Source organism: Lissotriton vulgaris, chromosome 12, assembly GCF_964263255.1.
Source record: "Lissotriton vulgaris chromosome 12, aLisVul1.2, whole genome shotgun sequence".
In the NCBI taxonomy this organism is placed as follows: domain Eukaryota; kingdom Metazoa; phylum Chordata; class Amphibia; order Caudata; family Salamandridae; genus Lissotriton; species Lissotriton vulgaris.
Genome location: NC_141700.1, coordinates 172,406,196 through 172,425,500, shown reverse-complemented (window position 1 = coordinate 172,425,500; position 19,305 = coordinate 172,406,196). Strand labels below are relative to the sequence as shown.

Sequence of the window (19,305 nt, the reverse complement as noted above, 5' to 3'; positions counted from 1 at the left end):
AAGTACAACTAAAAGGCCTTTTCAATTTCATCTGGGTTCTTGAGTATACCCCCCGGAACAGCAGAGTTCAGCTTGTTTATAGTGCCTCTAGCCAGGTCTTGCTTGGTCTTCCATGCCAGAAGCTTTCCGCAGCTCTCCCCATACTCAAAATGGGCTAGTTTACTGGCTTGCCACTTCTTTTTCAGCCTTGAGTCAAGCACAGCCATCAAGTCTGATTTAAGAGATTGTAGCCTTTCTTACATGTTCACACCTGAGGGATTACTCTGGTGTGTAATGAGGTAATACTCTATTTCTTGTATTTCTTTTTCGATACCCTCTACTTCTGCTTTATACTTTTTGTATCTACCAAATTGTAAAGAGGTTATTAAGCCCCTTAAAAAGGCTTTATACGCATCCCAAACTATTTGTATAGGGGCAGTACCTAGATTCAAGTAGTCTAATCTACACTTGTGACCGTATTTTTTTATTGTTGAAGGTGTAACCTCTTTTCTTGCCCTTTTTACTCCACCATTCATCAAGCCAGGCAAGCTGTTTAGTTGCATTTTTAATCACTGCACCCATTTTATAGTTTTGAATAGCTCTACTCCTCTGTGGTTTATCTAGTACATGGTCTAAGACCACATTAAAATCTCTAGACAATATTAATGGATCTGTGTAATTTAACAATTCAGACAGCAAATCTTTGAATGGAGCCGGGTCATCTGAATTAGGGCCGTAATATCCAGCCACCGTGAATTTAAGTATATGTCATTTATCTTTAGCTATAACCCATCTCACCATCTTGACCACCATGCTGGACTCCAGAGATGGCTGGATGTTTAAATAATTATTGCAACTCCCTTAGTTGAGAGCTGTTGCGTGGTACAAATTACATCCTGAATCCACTTTCTAGATTTACACAGAGATTTTAGCTCGCGTTCTAACAAATGTGTCTCTTGTAATATAAGGATCTGTTCCAAAGTATCTCTCAAATACTGAAAAATATTCTCCATCCTATATTTTGTCCTCGAACCATTCAGGTTCCAGGAAAGCAACTTTAACCCAAATTTCTGATTATCCAACGAACAAGCCATTTCCCTGTTCTCTTCTCTGGTTGAAACATTCTATTCTGGCAATTTGGACATTTTTCCTTAGTTTTTTTCTCACTGCTCTCTACCCTGTGCTCCCTCACCCACTCCAGTGAACCCTTCCCTGGAGAAACCCTGCTTTACTTTTCCATGGCCTCAACCTAGGCTTGTGGAGCCCCCATCTTAGGTCAGGAGCTTATACTTCAATTACAAACTTTTGCTCCCCCCGGGGTTCTTACTTTTCTATTCCTATTCCCTCTGCACCCCCTGATATGGACTGTAAGAGACTCTCAGCATCTTCCACTGGTCTGAATATCCGCATTTTATTGTTAACATTACTTTCAATGATGCTGGAAATTTTAATTGTGCTGTTGCACCCAATTTTTTTAAGGGATCCAATAATTTCCCCAACTCCAATTGCCTAGACGCCGTGATTGCCCAGACATCTGATCTTATTTGAAATGTTATATCTTCTGCAACTAAATAGTTTAATTTTAGAGCTTTATTGAGGATTTCCTCTTTTTAGCTGCATGTTAGAAAGTGCACTAAGATTTTCCTTGGTCTCGTTTTGTTGGGATTGAGCCTGAAAGTATCTATGTACTCTTTGTATATCTGCCATAAGAGCCTCCTCCTAGCACTCAGCATGTGTCGCTTGTTTTATTAGCTTTGCTACAAACCCTTTTATTTTGCTCCCCTCTGCTCCTTCTGGCACCTTAAGCAAGCGGATGTTGTTTCTCCTTTGAGAGTTCTCTTATGTCTCTAATTTGTCTTGTATTTTCAGCTCTTTTTCTTTTAATGCTGCTATGTTCTTTGTATGGTCTTCCATCTGATATGCTAACTCGGTTACAGTGAGTTCCAGGACCGTAGTCCTGGCAGCAAGTAAATCTAACTTAAATTCTAGTTTCTCACATGAACTTTTAATGTCCACTTGGTTATTTTCTGACTTCAAGAATCAATACCTCACTTCTTTCACAAGAGCCAGTAGTAAATCACACATGGATTTTGACTGACTATAGTTCACAGTATCACAGTTCGCAGTTTCACCAATCCATGCTTGTGCTGCCTCAGGCTCTTCCAAACTGTCTTCCGCTGATCAGACTTGAATTTTATCTAGGGAAGCCTGTGTTACAGTTGCTTTATGGGATTGCCCATAGCCCTCTGGCCCACCTCCACTGCCACCATGTTGTTATCGGCTTTGCTAGCCATTGCTGAATCTTGTACACCCTGCAAGCTATCCTCAACCAGTGGTTCTCCCTCATCCATTAGTGGATAAAACCTATTAGAAGTGGGGAGATGTTTCAGAAACTCGCTAGGATTGTACAGGGAAGTCTCATTTATTGGTTTTAATGTTAGCGTACTGGGGTAACTTTAAAGTAACTTGTGAGATACTAGGAATATCTCATGTAGTGTTGTGTATCATGGCTGTTGAGCCCATATAGCGTATCTAGGATAAAGAAGTATTTCCGAGTTTCCAGACCATGTATGGAATGAACGGGAGAGGCAGGTAAGCGTATGTGAATATCCCTGACCACTTCATCCATAGTGCGATCCCCTTGGATTGAGCGTTAGGGTGTTTGGATGCGATGCTTTAGAATTTTAAGTTTTCGAAAGGTGACAAACAGATCTATTGTTTGGGTTCCCCACTGTATTATTGCAGTAATGTAAGGTGTATTTTTCACTTGTGGACTTTTCCCTGTGCCCTGCTTAGCAGGTTCAGAAAAGAGTTGTCCTGGTATCTATTGTGCTAGGAGGTGGACGTTATGACGGTTTGCACATTTCCATATGGTCTGTGCTAGGTGTGACAGTTGAATGGAATGGGTCCTTCCCTGTTTCTGAATGTAATACATGGCTATCATATTGTCCGTTTGTAGAAGGACATTTGTCCTGTTATATTTAGTAGGAATGTTTTGAGAGCCACAAACATGGCTAATAGTTCCAATGTCCGTTGTTGTGTGGTCCAGTGTCCCTGAACCACAATGTCCTTCATATGAGCACACCAACCTATGAGTGATGCATTGGTTGTGATGGTAACTTGTGGGATTGGGTCCTTGAAGGCTCTTCCTTTCTGTGTGTTTGAGGTGTTCCACTATTGTACTGCCTGATGGACCTTGGGTGAAACCAACACTAGATCATCCATGTTGCCCCCCGCTTGTGACCATTGGGATGCTCAGCACTCTTTCAGGGGTCTCATGTGTAGTCTTGCATGAGGTATTATTGCTATTCATGAAGCCATTATCCCTAGAAGGTGCATCACTATTTTGACTGGCAGGCGACAATGTGGCTAAAAAACTTTCACTTGGTTCTGGAGATTGAAAACCCTTTGTGGATTTGGGTATGCTGTCCCCGACATTCAACCGAGTATCGTCCCAAGATTGGGTTGTGTTTGGAGAGGTTGGGATGGGATTTTGTTGCATTGATTGTGAAGCCAAATTTGCGTAATAGGTTGATTGTGCTTGGAGTGTCTGTTAGACATTTGGCTTTGGTTGGCTTCATGACCATCCAATCATCTAGATATGGAAATACATGCATGTTTTCCCTTCTTAATTTTGCTGCTACTACAGCTAGGCGTTTTGTGAACACCCTTTGGGCTGTTATCACCCTGAATGATAGCACTTTGAATTGATAGTGACAATCACTTACCACAAACCTTAGGCACTTGTAATGTGGAAGTCTGTGTCGTTCAGTTCAAACAGTCATTAAATCAACCTTTTTGTAGTAGCAGCATCATGTCCTGCAATGTCCAAGTGTTCTGAGTGTATATATGGATTGAGTAGACATCGGTCTAGAATGGGTCATAGTGAGCTATCCTTTTTAGCATGAGGAAATAAAGGGAGTAGACTCCCTTGTTGAGATTTTTTTCTTGGCACAGGTTCTATGGCCCCTTTTAGAAAGAATGCCTTTACATCTTCATTCAGCAGATGCAGATGCTGTGGATTTAGTATGTCTTTTTGGCTGGATAGTTGGTGGCTGTTGAGTTAGTTCTAGGCAATATCCCCGCCTGTTTATTTGTAGTACCCAATGGTCTTATGTCTTGCCATAACTGGTGGAATTGTTGCAGCCTTCTCCCGACTAGTGTTTTGTGATCAGGTGGAAGTGTGGGCAAGTCACTGTTTAGATGCAGAGGCCCCACTTATTGGGTGTGCCTCTGGCTCCGTTTATGTATCCGCCTCTATAGTAGCCAAGGTTTTGCTGGTGGTACTGTTGTTGCCAGCATTGATATGAGGTGTTGTCACTGGAAGAAGGCTTTGCGGCCCCCCTACCTTCATAACATCGAAAGGGCTGCTGCTTCTCAGGTGTTGTTTGTAAGGCACCCATTGATTTTGCAATATTATTGTGTTTTTAAAATTTTTTCAAGCTGTGTATCCACAGAGGGCAGAAAAGGTTTTCCCCATCAAAGGGTATGTTCAGAATATGTTGCTGCACTTCTGGTTTGAAGCCTGAAATGCGTACCCATGCATGTCTACACAGCATGCTGGTGCCATCTATGCCCCTCGCAGCAGTGTCTGCCCAGCCTAGTCCACATTTGATTACAGCATTATATATTTGCTTTCCCTCATTTACTAAGTCGTCTTCTCACTTTTTATAATCATCTGCGAGATGTTGCATCAGTTCCTGCATCTCATCTCCGTTTGCTCTGTTATAGCGGGAGAGTAGCCCCACTGAGTTCGCAATCTTTCAATGGTAAAGCAGACACAATGAAATGATGGGCGGAGCACTGAAACTTTTCAGACACCTACCCCCAGTCACAGATCTGGATTGAATCCATCATCGTTCTTTAGCTCACTTTGCCACCCCAGTTCCGACCCAGCCATATGCAAATCAGTCTTGACCCTGTTCCTCATGGGAACAGTCCAGCTCGAACTACCAAGCCAGGTCTTCCCTGGACCAGAAACAAGCATCCTGGGACCGGTTTCGGGGTAATACCCTTTATCAGCCAGGCTAGCTTGAATCCAGTGGCAAAGTGAGTAAGGGGCCCATGATTGGGCATACCATGTCAGCGTAGGGCGAACAAAGCAAACACAAGGAGACACTTGCCCCCAGTCACACATCTGGGTTGAATCCCTCGTTATTTAGCTCACTTCGCCACCCCAGTTCCGACCCAGCCATAAGCAAATCAGTCTTGACCCTGTTCTTCATGGGAACAGTCCAGCCCGAACGGCCAAACCAGGGCGAACCCAGGATGCTCGTTTCCGGTCCATGAAATGAAAACCAATGAAATTTATAATGTACATGTATTAATTTTTAAGTGTTCTGCGATCTCCCAGTTGGGTGGGGTAATTTACTGCTTATGACTTTGATCAGGATTTCTCTGGAGAAGTACAAGGATTACAGGTAACTTTTACATGCAGGACAATGGACAGTGGTGTTACTGTAAAATGCGGATTTATTGCAAGGAAAACATTATGCTGAGGTTTCTTGGAGATAATCTGTATTAGAGGAGACGGGGCCCAAAGGAGAAGTGGAAGAGTACTCTTTTCTTAAGAAAAGTGAGGAGGAAAAGCTAGGGGCTTAGGAAAATTGGTAAAAGAGGTGAGGCTTTGTGTAAAGCAATTCTTAATGGGAAGTGCGCTCTAAAGAGTGTGTCTGTGGAAATAGGGATTGATGATTAGACTTCTCTCTCTAACGAAAACTGTACTGAAACTGTTCATTCGAATGTTCAGTAGTTAAACCAATCAGTTTAAGGACCATAACGTTATTTGGCAAAAAGTTAAACAAAATTGGTCATGGAAGTGTAGCTTAAGTAACAAGTTCAACAGATACACTTTTAAAACATACAGAAGACAGTCTGAAGTAGGACAATGGTTCATAAGAAATAAGAGGCACTCTATTTCAGTAGGATTTTATTTCCAAAAAATGTAGTTTGCAAAATACCATTTATCACCTAAGAAACTTTCCTGCAAAACCACAGTATCCCATGAAAGATTTGTACAGTGAAATTCACAGAGTTTGAGGATAGTAAACAAAGGATTAAAGACTTACACAACACAGCCAACCACCAGTAATCTAGAAGTCAGCAATAGGACTATTTCAAAGCATATTATTATTATGAGTATAAAGGTAGAAAGTTTCTTTAAAATGGTCAGGAAATGTACAGTTATTTTTATAGTAGGTTCAAAAATACTTACAATTAGTAGACTTGAACCGAAACTTAAAATTCTAAATGCACAGTAGGAAAAAAAAAAAGGAGTAAACTGCCTGTGGAGGCTGAAGAAGCAAACATAGAAAGGGGCTGCACGTAATAAGGATAATTAAAGTAACAATTTGCATATTTTAGATCAGCCATATAAATGTGCCCCATCAAATTATAATCAGAGGCCAAAAGTTACACCTCATCAACCAAATACAGTATGCTTATTTATTACACTGATGCAATGTTCCTAGCCGTCCATATTCCTAGAATTGGATATTAAAGACATTTTATTTTTTCGGCAAAAGCTATGTTCTCTGCTGCATTCTTGAAGCTTTGAATTTCGAAATTCGCTTTGTTGTTTCTTCTGTTACTTCAGGAACAGCTTCTTCAGTTTTCCGCTCCGGAATCGTAGGTAGAGTACTGTGAGCAATGCTTAAGAGCGGAATAGTTGCAGAAAAATGTTCTTTTTCTATCACAGTGCCAGAGAAAGCCTAAAGAAGAGAGACCACAAAATCAAAAAGCTTATGTCTATATCTGGGTTAACAGCGTTAGTACTTCATAATAAATTGTCTTATTAAAGATTGTGATGTTGAATAATAAAAGTATAAAACAGTGTTTATAACAATAATACAATGCATGCTCCACCAGCTTCCAGTTAACCCCAAACCAAGGCACAATGATTAAAATTCAGAAATTATGTCACAAGGACATTGCTAATGACTCATATTCAACAGCAATATTGTCTTAATATCTCAACAACAAAAAAATAAGATATCAAATTTCCAGCTTCGAATCATGTCAGCCTATCAAAATCACTTTATTCGGTTAATTAAAACCATAAAAGTACACTACAAAAAATCAAATATTAACATATACATATTTCTTTTAAGAATTTTATGTACCAAAAACATCAGGATAAAATCATTCCCAACATTAAGGTGTAAATAGACAAATATATACAAATTCATTTAAAACTTGATCTTATGCACCAAAAACATCAAGATAAAATCTTTCATTTCTTTACTGTATAAAAATCAGATACGTACCACATCAGAGAAGCTTTTTTTCTTTCCCTAACCACTGCAACTAAAAAACTAGCAATGTTAAAGCATTGCCACAGGTTATTCAGCATCTGTAGGTATTCTAATGCAGGCCTTACCCGCATAAAGCCTTTATCTTTCAGTATAGGCAGTAGAAAACGTTTACGAATATGACAGTGGTTGCAAAACATTATGAAGTGAAAAGTATCCTTAAAATAAAAGTTATCACAAGAGCAAGGGCCAAGTCTTTCACCTTACACCACCCGAGGGTCCTCCAATGCAAGGTGAAAAATGGTGCACTCCCAAGCGGGTCCATCCATCAGCCCCCTGGTATTCCGAAGAATTAAGAATGCAAAAACAGGCCTGTAAATGACTAGAGCAAATCTGGAGAAGAGGTTACCTTAAGATTGATAGAGGGGCCTATAAATCAAGTCTCTCTCTTCATAAAAAACTACTCCTGGATACCAAAAGGCAGTTCTTTTCTGAACAGATTAAGCTGGCATAATCTTCCAAAGAACTCTTCAAAACTTTAGTTACACTCACGGCCCCCAATACTTCTACAATACAGAGTAGTTTTGAATTATGTGAACATCTTGCCTCCTCTGTTCAGCTAAAGGTGGAAGCCATCTTTTCCTCAGTTACGCACACACAGGTTCGAGTTAATGAAGCATCAGCCGGGGTGGTGCCCTCCGTTCCTAATGTAACATCGATACTAGATAGCTTTTCTACTTTGGAGACACAAGACTCGATCAAACTCTTGATGTCGATCCGATCAGGTTCCCTTCTGGATCCATATCCTGCCTCTGTGAACAAACAAACCCCAGATATTATTGGGGCAGCTCTCACCCCCCCTGTTCAATACTTTCCTTAAATTGGGTCAGTTGCCAGAAAAATAGAAAATAGCATCCATTCTGCCTTTGCTGAAAAAACAAAACCTCACTCCAAGGATCCGAACAACTACAGACCTATTTCCAGTTTCCTATTACCGGCAAAAATTATTGAGAAAGCCTTGAATGTTCAACTCAGCAGTTTCTTGCAGACCAAAAACATACTGGATCCAACAGAATATGGATGCAGAGTTTGCCTTTATCAAATCCACAGAGGAGGCTAGAGAGGTCTTGGACCAGGAGGCGCAGCGATTTTGATCATGTTGGATCTCTCGGCGGCCTTCGATACGGTCCATCATAGGGTTCTGATGAACAGTTTATCAGAAAATGGGGTTCAAGGCACGGGCATGGAACCTCCTGAAATCCTTTCTCACTGATAGAGCGCAAACAGTGGACCTGGATATAGTTAGGTCGAAACCCTGCTCCCTTCTTTGTGGGGTGCCTCAGGGGTCGTCCCTGAGCCCTACACTTTTTAACGTATACGTGTCCCCGCTGGTAAGGTCATTCGGGTCCCAAATGACATCATATGCGGATGACACGCAAGTTGTGTTGTCCCTTCAGCGTGGCCATCAAGCTGAAACCGAAAAAAAAAATCACGACTGCATGAAAGCCATCTTGGGACGGATGGTGTCCATCTGCCTGAGACTTAACTCTGGAAAAACAAAGGTTATTATTTTTGGTAATTACATGAACACCTGGACACCTGACCGGTGGCTGAAAGAACTGGGAACTCTCCCAGAACGGGCTGAGAAAGTGAAGAATCTGGGGGTAATTGTGGACAATAAGCTCACTTTTGGAGATCAGGTAAGCGGGGTTGTTTTTTCATGTTTCTTTCTCCTCAGAATTCTGAGGAAAATAAAGTTTCTTCTTCCGGATGACCGCCTCAGGACAGTGCTTACAGCACTTGTTATGTCACGGTTAGACTATTGTAATATTCTCTACTTGAATATCCATAAGAGACATATGAATAGACTCCAAGTAGTACAAAACGCAGCAGCCAGGCTGCTGATGGGTAAACCTAGGTTTGTCTCAGTCAAGAGGTATCTAAGACACCTTCACTGGCTCCCAGTGAAACATCGGGCCCAATTTAAAGCCCTTTGCACAGTCTTCAAGACACTAAAGGGAGGAGGTCCTCACTACCTGAAACAACGGTTTCAATGGGACGTCCCCAGAAGAACCATGCGCTCTCTGGCAGCAAAACAAGTGAATGTTCCCTTAGTCAAAGAAGCTAGCTGGAGAGGCAGGAGCTTCATTGCTTCTGCCGCAAACACATGGAACAATCTACCATTCCACCTCAGAATTGCAACCGAGCTCCTCTCCTTCAGGCGAGAGCTGAAAACCTGGTTATAGTCACAGGAACAAATTAGGCAGTGCTCAGTGCCAGGACACCTTAGGGTAACAGCCGCGCTTTAGAAATGTTATTAACATAACATAACACAACAAAAGGTTAAATCTGAATCTTGTTAAAAGAAAGCAGTGGTAAGACTTTGTTATTTCATTTCTGTACGGTTCTATCGTTGGGGCTGTTCCCAAAAGTATATAGGCTCGTACCATGGGTTTTGAGACCTCTTTAGCCTCTTTCTGATTGCATTGTACACAAGAAATGTTTTTTAACCCACAACAGGACCTCCTTCACCAGCTTGCTGGGTGAATCCAATCGGTGGGTTGCCCTAATTTCTCAGTTAAGCTTGTGATGTAACCTAGCCAGAGAACGCTACTTGCTCTATCCAGGGATAAGCAATACCAAGCAATCTTATGATTCAACTCCAATACTGGGTTGGCCCAGATCAAAATCCACTGCAAAAGCAGAGCCATACCAATCAAATTGGATACAAAACCAACGCCCAATTCCTGATGAATGATATAATAGGTAATAGAGTGCGGGCCCAAAAGCAGATTTCTGAAAAACTTATTCTCCACTAATTGAACTTCTTCAGGCTCCTTTTACCTCCAAATTTCAGATCCACATTTAGCTATAGTGATAAATTTGGCCCTGTGTATATTTACAATAGCTTGAATAGGTTTGGCCCCTAGCCTACGTGCAAAATCAAGGACAGCTACTGTCGCTCTCGCCATGGCATTTTTTTGCTTTCTTTTTGCAGTGCCCATGAGCCCCTTTCATCAAACAATACACCTAATTAGGAGAAAGGTCACCCTTGATATTTTGTTACCTCCACAAAAATTTGATTTCAATCGTCTGGATCTTCGGCCCATAATCATTGTGTGAGATTTGTAGAAATTAACACTTCGATCCAGCAAAATCATAGAATCAGCAATGAAATTTTGAAAACACTGAAGCCCAACCACTGTTCGAGCTAATAAAACTGTCATCCGCATATAGAAGCGCAGGAATTATCCGGTCCCCCACGTAAGGGATATCTTTACGAGCTGTACAAAAAGTGCAGTCTAAATTATTCATGTATAATGTAAAAAATAAGGGAGCTAGAATACATCCCTGTCTAACACCTCTTGTTACACGGATATGCTGTGTGTGATTACCCCTTTTATCATATCAAAGAGGTCCCTATGCAGGTCGGACAGAAAATTAACAATATTCGGATCCATCCCTATGTTAATTAGTAAAATCTATAATTTAGATCTGTTCAGTCGGTCAAAAGCAGAGGAGAGATCCATAAAGGCCAAATGAAATATCCCCTTCTTGGCAGTTGTATATTTCCCCACTATCAGATGTAGATTTAGGCACTGATCTATAGTACCCCTACCGTTCCTGAACCTGTATTGTAAATTTGACAATATCTTACTCTCATCTAGCCAATCTGTTAGTTTCTTAAGAATCACTCTCCCCATTACTTTAACTGCTGAATCAATCAGCGATATGGGCCTGTAACATCATGGGTCCTCTCTCTGCCCCTTCTTGAAGACTGTTATAATAGTTGATGGAGACCAAGACCTCGGCAAGCCATGCGAACAGGCCACATTAAACATGTGTCAGTATTTTAGACCAAATTGTCACATTTAGCTTCTAAAGATTGGCCAAGAAACCATCTGGTCCCAGGGCTTCACTGCCTGGCATTAGTAATATTGCCTCACTTACTTCTCCTTCATTAAAAACTAAAGTATCATTACCCACGACCGGAAGCAAGGGGTATGCAGTTCCCTTATCAACCTGGTCACTATATATATGTTGAAAATGAGTAAACCACTGATCCTCAGGAATGGTACAATCCAATGGGCAATTACTAATCACCTGTAAAAAAAGGTACACAGACAATCTCCCAGAACCTAACTCTACTCTTGATGACTTCAATAGACAGTAGATCATTCCAGGCTTGGTTTTTTATTTCTGCTTTACGTATTTCTAAGGTTTGCTTGTAATTTTTCCTGAATATAACTATTTGGGTTTTATCGTGGTGAACTTGCTTCACTGCATCAAATAACTTTTGGTGGGCATTTGTACATCTGTGATAAAACCACCTCTTTCCACCCTCCTTGACTTTCCTGGCGGGTGGTGTTGCGTTCTGTGGGTTTTCTGTAGAGTGAAATGATGAAGTGGTTGTCATTATTCTTGATTCTTAGATCTAGGAATTAAATACTTTCCCTACTTGTGTTGTGTGTACACCTCAAGTATGGTTGACCGGTTTTAAGATAATGTATGAATTGGTACAAAGTATTTTGTGAGCCTTTCCAGATCATGAATATGACGTCTATAAAGAGTTTCCAACATTTGATATTGTCTTGTAATTGGTTCAATGTAGTATTGAGGTATTTCAGTTCATTTTGGCCCACGTAAAGATTCTTTAGGTTAGGAGCAAAAATGGCTCCTATTGAAGTTCCTGAACATAGTTGGTAAAATGCGGAATCAAACATGAAATAGTTGGTTGTCAGAGCAATCTTTAAGCGTTTATAATGAATGAGGTCAGGACACGATATGGGGCTGGATGGAGGTCAAGGATTGGTCTCATTACCTCTATACTCTAGTTTTGAGGTATGTTGGTTTAGAGTGATTCGATATTAAGAGTCACTAGAGTCTCTTCTTTTGGATTGTACTCGATGCCTTCAATGAGGTTGATCATATAGGAACTGTCACAGACATATGTATCCAATATCGGAACATAGTCCTTCATAAAAGTATTTATGTTTTCGCCTATGGGCTCCAATATGGAGTCACATCCAGATAGAAATGGTATTCCTGGTGGGTTGTTGATGTCTTCATGAATCTTTGGAAGTGTATACAGAACCGGAATTCTAGGTGTCTTTTTAATAATAGGAGATTATGATCACAAATTGGGTCCATGTGAACCCTTGTCAGCCAATGCTTCTTACCGAGTTAACATGGACATATGGGTTGCTCTTGTTCTTTAAAGATATTCCCCCAAGAGGACACAGATCATGCAGATGTTTGAAATAACGCTCTTATGAGAGTCTGGCTAGCCATGTTCTGCTGACTGGCTAATATGTCCACACAAAAATTTTGAAAAGGTGTGCAAAGGTGTTTTGTGCTGACCAAGTAGCTGCCTTACGGATGTCTGCTAAGGGGATGTTACCTAGGAACTCAATAGTGGCTCCCTTGTTTAGTGTTGAATGCGCCCTGAGAGGTGCAGTAAGTACACATTTAGCTTTGGTATAGCAAGTGTGGGGTCATTTGAGAATTCACCTTGTAATGCACGCCACGGAAACAGGGTGACTTTTGTAGGGTTTTGGAAAAGCTACCAAGAGCTGTTAAGTTTTGAGGAAGGACTTTGGTCCAGATTTACAGTTTTTTTTTTTTAAACAATTTGATATAGCGCAAACTAGACCTGAAGATATCAGGTATCAGAGCGCTTTACATGAGCATACATGAGCACCAGTTTTCTTACAGATGAACACATTAATTTTTGTTAGGCATGGGGAGATTTAGTGATTTGCCCAGAATCACAGGATGCTGTGTCGTTGCGAGACTCGAACCCGGTTCCCCAGCTTGACGGTCAACCCCTCTAGCCGTAAGGCTACAACCTCTCCCAATCCACAGTTACATGGAGGTACTCTGTCGCTACTGTGACTGAGTACCAGGCCCGTCTGCCTGATTTACAGGCGGTCGAACCATAAGAATGTCAGCAATGGAGCCTACTCTGGCTCGGTCTCTGACATACTCCTTTGATGGCAAGACAGAGTAGGGGCTGCCAGAGGCTTACGCAGAGAACGGTCTTCCCGATTTAGAGAGGAGGATGTTATTTGTTTTCTTTTTTGCTTTTCATCCCCACTGGTGGTGAGGGACTGTAAAAAAAAAAAATACATAACACAGAGTTTTTGCTTTTAAAAAAAAAAATCCCTCTTAGACAACCAGCTGTCATTTTTGATAGAGCTATCCATGGGTCACATTGGCAAGACCGTGATTCCTGCCCGTCACTTGAGAAGTTCGCAGGGCATCTCAAAATGCAGAGTACAGGTACTCCGTCAGTGCGACTGAGTAGTTTAATCCATCGCCCTGACAAAGTTAATACTGGACCCTTGTACTTTAGATCAGCCCTACATCCTGTCAATGTAATACATGAGTGCCCGTTTGAGATCTAAGGTGTATGTATATCACGCTTAATACAAATTAATTGCTTTGTGTAAAGAATACTGGCAGCTCAATAGCTTGGTTAATATGGAAAGATGATTTGGTTTGGTTCTAAGCACTACTGTGTCCTTGTGCACCTAAATGAATGGTTCCCATAAGGAATATGCTTGTACCCGATGCGGCGGAGCAAGATTACGGCTATTAGAAAAGCCACCTTCCATGTAAGAAATTTAAGTTGCATGACTTGAGGGGTCAAAAGGCAGCCTCATAAGTCTTGCGAGAACGACATTAAAGATGCATACTGGGGCTGGAGGTGTTTTATAGTGGCATCACACTTTTGTATCCCTCCAAAAACGCCTGAATGATCCCTGTACTGCATATATACAGTCACAGAAGCTAAATAGGAGGTATAGAGGCATATGCAACATTTTAGAAAGGTAAGAGATGATGAGTTGGCCCTTAACTTTAAAGATGCCTGGAGAGAAAATGGCCGCATAGAAGCCCGGCTCCGCAGCTCGCCCTCACCTCCGAAGCTATCCTGGCAATGATCCTGCACCCCAGCCACGGTCCAGTGCAGCGGAACCGCAGCGGAGCCCGACCGTGTTACTCTGACCCTTGTACCGCCTCTGACGGCCGAGCATTGCCGTCTGCAAGTTTTCGGCCTTCCTCTGGTGTGAGCCGGGACCTTGAGTAGCGCTGCAGCCGACCCGCAATGAGTAAACACCGGCCTCAATCGGCCATGGGGGTCCGGCGGCCCGAGTGGTGAAACCGAAACTACTCTTAGCCGCATTTCCTGGATTCCTCGCTGCAACTCGACATTGACTACTACGGCGCAAACACCCTGCCGGCGCCGGCGACTTTGGTGAGATAATCGGAAGGCAGAACAGCTTGCCTCGACCGGACTCTGCTCGCACCGCGAAGAGAAGCATGTAGCGTTGCGCATCCATGGGGGCTTGCGTGTGCCTCTTCTGAGCTCCTTTGCACACCGCGCACTGCTTGCTATAGCCGGGCCGCCGATGAGACGGATTCTCTTTGTTGTGTGAGGCCCGAGGTCCTTGGGCGCTGGAAGTGAGAAAATGGCGCCTACGGTAAAGGATGTTTGGCTGGCCCTCCGAGACTGGCGCATTGAACTACAAGAACTGCGGGCGGCTGCACACATCTCGCAGCTCACCATCTCTCCTGCCGAGGATCAATTGGGCACAGCAGTGTGCACTGCGGAACGCGAGCCCGATTTCCCCCCAGTTGCTGCAACAGAGAACTCCCAGGCGCGCTGGATACATGTTGCTGAGACCGGGGAGCGTGATGACAGTGACTGCGATTTTGCTCCTCCATTTACTCTCCTGCTGGCCGCCTTCTTGCCATCGCCTTGCCTTCTTGCGGAAAGTGGTTTTGTCCCGGGATAACGCTCCTGAGTCATTGCTCTGGTCTTTGCTTCGAACCCGGGTGGCCCCTCCTGGTACTGCGGATTTGTTGCCATCACCTGTGTACACATGGGGTAGATTGTTGACCTTTTTTCGTACTGGCCAGGGCTGATTACTGCTTATCTATGACACTTCTTTGTGACCTTGTTGCCGAAGCGGATTATTGTTTGCACTGGAGACCGCGGGTGGTTGGGGTGGACGTATGTTGGTGCCCACGGTTCTTTTAAGTGGGCCTATGCTTCTGGGGTTGGGGGTGAAAGAGGGGCCCTCCTCCGTTTTTCCCACTTTTGGGGTTCTTCTTGGGGCGACAGGCATGCCTATGGGGGGGGGTGGGCCGTGGCCTTCCACTGGTATGCAGGGTGGGATGTTGGGGGATGGGATGTGTTTTATGTTACTCTGTGTTTCTATGGCCCTCTCATCTTCTTCTTCTTTCTTTCCTTCTTTTTATATACCTATTTTTCACTGGGGATAGGGGTTCAGCGCGATTGGGGAGTTTTACACATTGTGTCACTTTGTGACCTGTTTATAGATTGCCTCCTAAGTGTGTGACACTGTGTTCTGATAAGTGCTTGCCGTCTGCTGTGCTTCCCGATTTGTGCTTTTTCCATGATGATTCTCAACTGCGGCGAGATGTGGTACTGGCGATGTTTTGCATTGTTCACGGTTCTCTCCTGATTTCATGTGGCCGATACCGATGTGTTGCTCTTTGATATCCTGAGGCCATTTATCCTTCAGACTTTAATTTGAAAATTAGACCGCAATGCTTCTGTAATTGATCCTGACGGACTTGCCTTATTGATATGTACTACATTTCTGTGCCTCCGGGCGGCGCGCTTGATTGTATGTAGAACCTCTTATCAATAAAGGTCTTCCAAAAAATTAAAAAAAAAAAAAAAAAAAAAGATGCCTGGAGAGAAAATTCTCTTTGATTTGCCTGCATAACATGTGTGAGGGTGATTTGGGTAGTCAAACCCCAAGACCTCCGGTGCCAAATTGCTAGGCTGAGCTGAGCTGCTTCGGGTTTGGTGGCCTGTTTTGGCAGTGTTGCTATGCGAGAAGGTCAGGCCTGATCGGCAGCTTCTCCTGAGGACTGTTGAATATGTCCTGAAGCATTGAGTACCAGCAGTGTCTTCCTCAAATTGGGGCCACTAGAATGAGGGCCGTGGACACCTGCCTCATTTTCTTCAACAGGCAAAGTTTAAGTAGGAGAGGAGGAAACACACAAGCAATTATCCCTGACAAGTTCATCCATGATGAATTGTGCATGGACTATGGGTACCTGGAGGTGAAGCTTAGGCATTTTTCCCATTTGTGGACTTGTTGACAAGTCCTACTTAAAAGGTCCATAAAATTGTCTTTATGAGGTCCACTGAGCCATGAAAAGCTCTTAAAGAGCTTTGACGGTTAGGCAAATGGACAGCAGCTCTAGGTAGTTGATGTGTCGACCCTTGTGGTGAGGGGTCCAAGTACTTTGTACAGTCATGTTACCAAGATGTGGACCCCTTGTGAGCTATGCATACATGGCAAAGGTCACTACAGGCGAGAGTCCTGGAAAGGCCTGTGAGCAACAGATTGTTGCTGTTCTATGACAGCAGAAAGTATGGAGTGCTGCACTTTGTCAACACTAGATCTTCCCATTGACACCGTGTTCGAGCGGGTGTATGTGTAAGCTGGTGTCCTGCACAATTGCTATGCAGGATTCTTTCATACCCAAGACCTATAACAATTATACCAGTTAGCGGACGAGTAAATTCAAAGAGACAGAAGCGGACTTGTGAAAGGCCTGCTATTGGAACCCTTGCTAGAGGGTGTGGTCTTGTTGCCATCCCTGGGTTGTGGTCATACGAAAGTTGCTTCTCAGAGGTAAACTGCAGGGCATCCATGGACACTGGAATCTCAGTGTCTTTCTTTAGTGTATCTTTCCCAACTTTTCATCCACTTGGGATCTAAAGAGATGTTTCCTGTCAAATATCAGGTTAAGGAGGTGTTTTTGGACACCAGTTTGAATTCAGAGACATCAAGAACATGTTACTTACCTTCGGTAACGCTTTTACTGGTGGATAAAGTATCCTCCTGTAGATTCCTCACCTTTTGAACTACCCCCTGCAAAGCATTACAAGGACACCTGTCCTTAGCTCTCCCACCGTTGACAAGGAAGCCACAATGGAACGGCTCCGCACGCGACTCCGTGTGATGTCACCGGAGCCATAAGAAGACCTCATCGGCGTGCTGAAGTCCGTTCCAGCCATTTTTTCAGTGCCTTCGAGGCGAACGGGTGAACCAACAACATTTTCACATGTATAAATAGTATACAAAGCATAACTAAAACTGGAAATTCTAAATAACAAACATTTCCTAGTGTCAAGTATCACATTATTTTAACTATAAAATTCATAAAATGCATATCAATTATTTTTCGGTATAAACAGCCAGGCAATGGAGAGGCGGGTGGGTCAGTGAGGAATACACAGGCAGAGAATGTATTCACCAGAAAAAGCTTTGCCAAAGGTAAGTAAGTTGTTCTTCTGATGGATACATCTGCCTGTGGCTTCCTTACCTTTTGAACTGAATCCCCAAGCAGTCCCACTCCTGGTGGAGGGTGCCTGTCTACCTATACCAAAAAATCCTGCAGTATAGAACATGCAAAATGGCCGTCCCTACCCATCACTGAGTCCAAGCAATAGTACTTCGCAAAAGTGTCGAGGGAGGCCTAAGTTGCCGCTTTGCAGAGGTCTACAACAGGGACACTTCTAGACAAAGCCGAAAAAGACTTTGCTCTAAAAGAATTAACTTGGATACCTTCAGGAGGCTCCTTCTTGGCTGAGGCGTAGCAGATCTTGATACAGACGATAATCCACATGGACAGCATTCTTTTGTGGACTGCCTTGTCCTTCATCTTGCCCACATATCAAACAAAGAGTTGGGCATCCAATCTAAAGTCCTTAGTCATGTCCAGGTAGAAACCGACCGCTCTCTTAGAGGTCCAGATGGTGAAGTCTCTCCTCCGCAGTTAGAAGGAAGAGGATAGAAAGTAGGCAAAGTGCTGGATTGCTGTAGGTAGAAAAGAGATCCTTAGGCAGGAAAGCAGCTCTGGGTCCTAAGAAGCATCTTATCTTCATGTAATGAAGTAAATGGAGGCTTGGAGCTGAGAGCTTGCAACTCACTCATCTTTCTAGCGGAAGTGAGTGCAACCAGATAAATTGTATTTAACGCCAAGAACCTTTAGGGACAACTATATAAAGGTTCCAAGGGAGAACTCAACCAGAAAGTGAAAACTACATTTAAATCCCATGGAGGCATGATAAAGGGAGTGGGAGGAAACATTAGTGAGACCTTTAATGAATCTCATAACTATGGGAGATTTGAACAACAAGGGCTGATTTGGTAAATAGAGAAAAGTGGACAAGTAGCTACTGCACAACTATGTTGAGCAAGGGAAAATAGAAAAACTCAGAATATCCGACAAATGGGCCTGCAAAAGATCAATAGATCTCTCTCCACTCCAACTTGGCCCACTTACCAGAATAGACAGAATTGGTGGAGTGTCTTGAGGCTGGAAAGAAAACCTCCAGAACATATGGTGGGAGATAAATAACTCTGGTTGCCCTGTTCAATATCCAGGCATGAAGGTGCAGGCTCTGGAGGGGAGGGGTGTAGAACCTGCCCCTGCAAGAGGTTGTCTGCCCTGAAAGGGAGTGGAGGGTGCGATGAGAGGCAAAGGAGGTCTGTGTACCACATCCCTTGTGGCCAATACAGTGTGATCAATATGACTTTGGTCAGGTCTTGGCGAATCTTCTTCAGAACTCGAGGAATCAAGGGTATGGAAGGAAACACTTAAAGAAGCTGTGAGACCAAATCTAACTGAAACATGTTCCCCAACGCCCCCGCATTGTATACTGGAGACTGCAGAACGACGGGCTATGCAAGTTCTCATGAGTGACAAATAGGTCAAACTGAGTAAACCCCCCCTTTCCTGAAAATGTGATGAACCACCTCTGGATGGAGATGCCACTTGTGATCTGCCGACAGACTGTCTGCAAACGCATTCAGATCTCCGTGCAGATGATTCGCGACCACGCTAATCTGAGTCATAGAGCCTCTCTGCAGAGACAATAAGACCTTACTCATCCCTGCTTGATGTACCACTTTGTGGTAGTGTTGTCTGTCAAAACTGAACCAATCGACCAAGAAGGGAGGGAAGAAAGGCCTTGAGAGCCAAACGTATCGCCTGCAATTCCAGAAGATTGATGTGAAAATCT

At 43.1% G+C, this 19,305-nt stretch overlaps 1 protein-coding gene across 1 annotated transcript in view; it reads right to left on the bottom strand.

The window, feature by feature from the left end:
• Window positions 1-5,891: 5,891 nt before the first annotated feature.
• URI1 (URI1 prefoldin like chaperone) overlaps window positions 5,892-19,305 on the bottom strand; it is a 466,682-nt gene continuing 453,268 nt past the window's right edge. The window contains exon 11 of the mRNA XM_086947708.1: window positions 5,892-6,689. Coding sequence (XP_086803834.1) covers window positions 6,504-6,689 — 186 coding nt within the window. The 3' untranslated portion in view covers window positions 5,892-6,503. The remainder of the gene's footprint in view (window positions 6,690-19,305) is intronic.